This window comes from Lissotriton vulgaris, chromosome 1_1, assembly GCF_964263255.1.
Source record: "Lissotriton vulgaris chromosome 1_1, aLisVul1.2, whole genome shotgun sequence".
Taxonomy (NCBI): domain Eukaryota; kingdom Metazoa; phylum Chordata; class Amphibia; order Caudata; family Salamandridae; genus Lissotriton; species Lissotriton vulgaris.
The window spans coordinates 91,776,943-91,782,321 of NC_141685.1; the positions used below are offsets into that span (position 1 = coordinate 91,776,943).

The window sequence follows — 5,379 nt, forward strand, 5'->3', positions numbered from 1 at the left end:
TTGAAAAACTGGAGCCGTCGGAACCTCGTTTCTCGCCGTCAGACGACTACATTAGCCACAATACCAGAAGCTCTGTCACAAAACTATAAAGAATAGAACTTCCATATCCACATCAGGAGGAAGTATTTATCCAGGGGTATTTCGAAAGCCGTACAGAGCCTTGTAAACAGACACACGCATCGTACCTTGTATCCAGTACCTATAACCTTGCCCATGTGACGACGAGATACACCTAAGTCGCGCTATTTACACTATCAGAGACCTGCAAAAACATGCCCAGAATCCTGCTTTTGTGACGGCGAGAAACTCAAGTCGCTCCATCTACACTATCAAGACTTACAAATATACGCACGTACCGTACCTCCTACACAGTGCCTATAATCCTGTTCCGGTGACGGCGAGAAACAACTTAGGTCGCTTTATTTACACTATCAGATTTGTTTCTCGCTCTCTCTTTTGGTTTCCATAGACCTGGCTCCAAAAGAATAACACAATCCTTATATATCATAACAAGCTTGTGTTCCTCTTGTCTATTTCATCCAGACATCCCAACCAGACATCAATTCTGGTGCTTAACTAAGTTGCCCATCACTTTTACTACCCTGGAATTCTTTGAAAGAAATTTTCTGAAGAAAGAACATCGCCTTTGTCAGCTTGACTTTTTCCATATGTATATCATAGCGGCATAATATATTTGGCTTCTCCAGAAGAAGGCGCTGGACGCCGAAACGCGCGTCGAGGATTATTAAGCCATTTTTACTATAATGTATTGTGAATCATGTATGACATTTGCTAATTTTTTTATGTATTATGTTTGATTATTTTGTTATCTACTTTGTGTATATATAATTTTATGCTAATTTTTGACTATATGTATAAATAAATAAATACCAGAACTTGCATTTATTAGTAGCTTCTTTTTTCCTACAATTCCTCTTTTTCTAAATCATATCTTTTTGCGAACTTTTATTATGATTGCCTAGGTTGTTGATTATTGAGTAGTCATAACAAAAGATTCCATGAGGAAGGATACGTTAGTGAAATGTTCTACATTACTAATCTTTACACTATTGACAAATACTATCAATATCATCCGTGCAAAAATAGATACATTCGTAGAATTGATTGTGTTTTCACTTTCACAGGCAATATCTTTGAAGTGGTTTTAACCACTTCGGGGCTGATGACAAGCTGGGCTCGTCATCGCTTAGCCTCCTCGCACGCTGATGCCGAGCCCAGCTCGTCATGTAAAGTGCACTTCATAAAATCTCAGCGTGCGAGCAAAATAACGCTAGCACGCATGAGGTTAATAGGCCATACAGGGCAACAATTGGTCGCAATTTGTTTTACTAGTATGACAACATGCCAAGGCTAGAGTCTCTTTGGCTTTTTGAATAGCAGCACATTTAAATTACCCTGTTGGCTTTCATTCATTAGCTTGTTGTAGGAATTTAGAGAAGAGCATTTCAGTTAACTGCTTCCACTTTTTTGCTCATCACAATTTTCTTTTTTATATATGTAATCGCCTTGATCTTTTCCATGAGCAAAGTCACAGGAGGGAGCAGCTCTCTTACTACTGCAACTTATTTTATGTCAATCTGCTGAACGTTTGGCATGGGAATGTTTATAAAACAGTGCGAGTGTGTTGTGGGTGGGATGTGTGTGGGTGGGGGTGTGTGATTAGGGGTGAATGGGGTGTGTGGTGAGAGTGCATTGGGACTGGAGTGCGTTGGGGGAGGCGGGGACGTTGGGGGAGGCGGGGGCGTTGGGCGGAATGCAGGGTCGTTGGGGGATTTTGTCATTTAAAAAAAAGCCCTTTACAAGTTCCACCTTAAACAGGTTTGCAACTAAGCTAGATTTGCGCTCACCCATTAAGTCAGATTACCATTCTCACTTTAGCTTTTCAAAGATATTATTTCTCACGCAAACCGGATATTTTCTCCCTCATACGCCTAGGCAGACTGAGTTATTCATACCTTCAAACACTAGCCGCTTGGTTTGGCAGCGCACTGCTAACTGTTTTGGGGCAATTCCATGCTATCTCATCAGTAAGACTGATTTCACTGCACTTGTAGGGGTTCAGTTCAGGTTAATGTCCATATGTTGTACTTTCTTTTAGTTTACATGGAATTATGTGAATGAACATCATTCCTGAGCGGAGGCGTGCCTAGCGTGCGTTCTCTCATGGTGAGTCAGGCTAATTTTGTGGTTGAATCCTTTCTGACATTCACTGCACCAGTAGGGTTTTTCCCCTGTGTGAGTTCTCTCATGCTGGGTCAGATGAATTTTCTGACTGAAGCTTTTTTGACATTCTTCACACTGATGGGGCTTTTCTCCTGTGTGGGTTCTCTCATGATGTACGAGATGGATTTTCTGACTGAAGCTTTTTTCACATTCGGTGCACTTATAGGGTTTTTCTCCGGTGTGTGTCTTTTCATGCTGAATTAGACTACATCTCTTAGTAAAACATTTTTCACATTCATTGCACTGATATGGCTTTTCTCCAGTGTGAATTTTTTCATGCTTAGCAAGAGTACTTTTATCGTGGAAGCTTTTCTGGCATTCAGTGCACTGATATGGTTTATGTCCCAAGTGTGATCTTTCATGTAATGTGAGACTGATTTTATGACGGTAGGTTTTACCACATTCAGAACACAAATACCGTTTTTCTCCTGCATGTGCACCTTCATGCTGAATTAAACTCGCTTTTTTGCTGAAACTTTTTGGACATTCAGTGCACTGATATATTTTTTGTCCCAAATGTGTTCTTTCATGTCGTGTCAGATAGTGTTTTTGACTAAATCTTTTCTCACAATCAGAGCACTGATAAGGCTTTTGTTCAGAGTGCGATTTCATATGTCGAGTCAAGTAGGATTGTTGAGTAAAGGTTTTCTCACATTCGGAACATTGATAAGGTATCTCTCCTGTGCCCCTTTTTTTCTGTACTGTCCTGTTCAAATTACAAGCTAGGTGAGTCTCTTGTGAAGTGCATGGGTACACTACTTCTGCAATCTGCACAGTCTTATAAATAATGTACACTGTTTTTTGATTCAAATTGTGCTGTTGTTCTGGCTCTTGCTTTACAGTCACAAAACCCTCCATCATGTGTGTCCTTACGGCCCCCAATTTAAGGGTTCATTGACATAAGAAATTAGAGAGAATCCAGAAACTGCATTTACAATCAGTCAGCGACTCGGCTCTGTATTGTCGTTACTTACAGACCAAAACCAGCTTTTAGAAATTGGTTTCTTCTAAAATCTCTGGAACATCTCTCTCTTTGTAGTCTATTTGCTGCAAATGACAGAATCCGTTAGTTTTGTTCCTGTCCACACTTGAAGCCACCTGCAGTATAAAAAAAAAAGAATTAAAGTGAAATATCTTTCAAGGTGTAAACTAATTTTAACGAAATTATTTAACAGTGAATGTCAGCATTCTGGAAGTAATGCATGTACTTTTCCGATGGGATAGAGTTGGTAGGGTTTTGAGGAAATGATAAATGAGACCAACATAAAATAAAGCAGATTGATATGTTAACAATAAGTGTGCACTCACTCATATCAGTAACATAAAATGATAAATCTATTTACATTTTGTATAGACCGTAAAAGAATTAAAAACAAATTGTTTTGCCTTGTCGAATGATATCAAAATGAATAAACTAAATTTGAAAATTGCATAATCACGTAAAAGGCAGACACAGAAAGATGGCTGAATGAAAGCCTTGAACGATTGCGCTGCCGAGCACCCAGCCTAATCCTACAGAATCCAGTACTCTCCCAAGGAGTTAGAGGTCAGACCCCTAGAGGAGGTCCCACACAGAGACCTTCAGGTGGTAGACGGGGCTCGGACTGACTTCCTACCATGATCGAGCGCACAGATGCCAAGGTGAGTGCCATACAATGGCAGCCCAACAATTGCAAATTGTGTTCGGCGGACCAAGGGGGAGGCAGACTCCACTTCCCGAGCCCCACGAAACCATGATGGGAAGCGCATAGACGCCTGCAGAAGCTTGGCTGAAATGTACTGGCACAGCCGGGCACACTGGGGCTGAATGGCTTCCTGAGAAATAAACTGATCGCTGGGGCACACAATGCTGGTTGGAGCCTAGAAGCCTGGAAGATGGTTGCCACAATGACAGCGGCTAGATAATGGAGATGAGGTCAGCACAGTCCCCAGGCGTTAACTGCCCCTACCCTTCCTGCGTTGCGGACTGCTGATGCAGAGAGCGTATACAGTTGCAGGAGGCCTGCCTTAGAAGGCATAGAGGGCCGGGCCTGTGAAGTGCATAAAAGTTGACATACAGGTGCCACCTGTGCAACCCCTTCTCCCTCCCCATTGACGTGATCATATAGTTGGGACTGCGACCCGGTAACCCTGAGCTTCCAACTGATAAGAGGTTGCTGAGAAGGGATCTTCCAGCTACTAACCTTTGAGACGTGGGCGGTAGTGGATGAGAGGGAGGCTGGAGGGCTAGGTCCTTGCTCATGCCTTGGGGGACAATGCCTGGTTGTCCTTCATGTTCTTGTTCTGGAGGTAATAAGTGGCAGACAGACCTGAAGAAGACAGTCTGATCTGCAGTGGGCTGGGCCGCTGTTTTGAGAGGGTACCCAGGGGATAGCAGAGCACCTGCTGAGACATAGAATTTGAGGAGCGGGATAGGACCCTGTGGCAATAACTATTCTGTGTAGTTATGGGCCGAGATAGATCTTCTAGAACAGGCCAATAACAAAAAATGTACAGATATACAGAGGTGGGAGGAGGCCCTGCATGGAACTCGCAGAGCAGACAGGATGAAATGTCCACTCCCCAGATACTGATGGCTATTACCCAACTGAAAGAGGTGCTAGAAGAATAAATGGATTCCATATTCATTGATAGTAATATTTGGATCGCCATAAGGTGAGGGAGCGACTGCTGCAGACAGAACTAAATGTGGTTGAGCTCACTGCAAAACTGGCTTCTAATCCTCACCCAGGTTAAACTTCCATCATTAGCAATTTAGGGGTCCTGAGTTCCAATTGTTACCCTTATTCCTCCCCATCCTCGCCCAAGGTGGAACCCAACCCATCCACCAGACCCCCTAACCATTGGGACTTTACTGCCCCTCAACACAAGAAGCCCATCGAGGACCACCCTTTCACCTATGGAGGGAACTGGCCTTCTCCTGCTACTCACATATCACCCAATGTTCATTCCCATAACAATAAATAACTATGCCTACTAAACTCCCCATCTCTCATCACTCCTACCTCAAGGAGCACCCCACTCACCCACTGTGCTTCCCAACACCTGGCACTCAACTCCCCTATAGCACAAAAGACACATGGAGGAAAACTGTAGAACACTACTTCCCTCTACTCTTCATACCCCCTCCATGCC

General features: G+C 43.1%; 1 protein-coding gene across 1 annotated transcript; it reads right to left on the reverse strand.

The window, feature by feature from the left end:
- Window positions 1-1,386: 1,386 nt before the first annotated feature.
- LOC147737514 (uncharacterized) lies at window positions 1,387-3,340 on the reverse strand. Its single transcript, XM_086935665.1, has one exon. It carries the CDS (start codon window positions 3,103-3,105, stop codon window positions 2,146-2,148), a length of 960 nt encoding a protein of 319 aa, XP_086791791.1. The 5' UTR covers window positions 3,106-3,340; the 3' UTR covers window positions 1,387-2,145.
- Between the last annotated feature and the right edge of the window lie 2,039 nt (window positions 3,341-5,379).

What these genes read in the sequence shown, in the direction of transcription:
- LOC147737514 (XM_086935665.1), bottom strand. Translation starts at nt 3,105, where the DNA reads ATGATGGAGGGTTTTGTGACTGTAAAGCAAGAGCCAGAACAACAGCAC.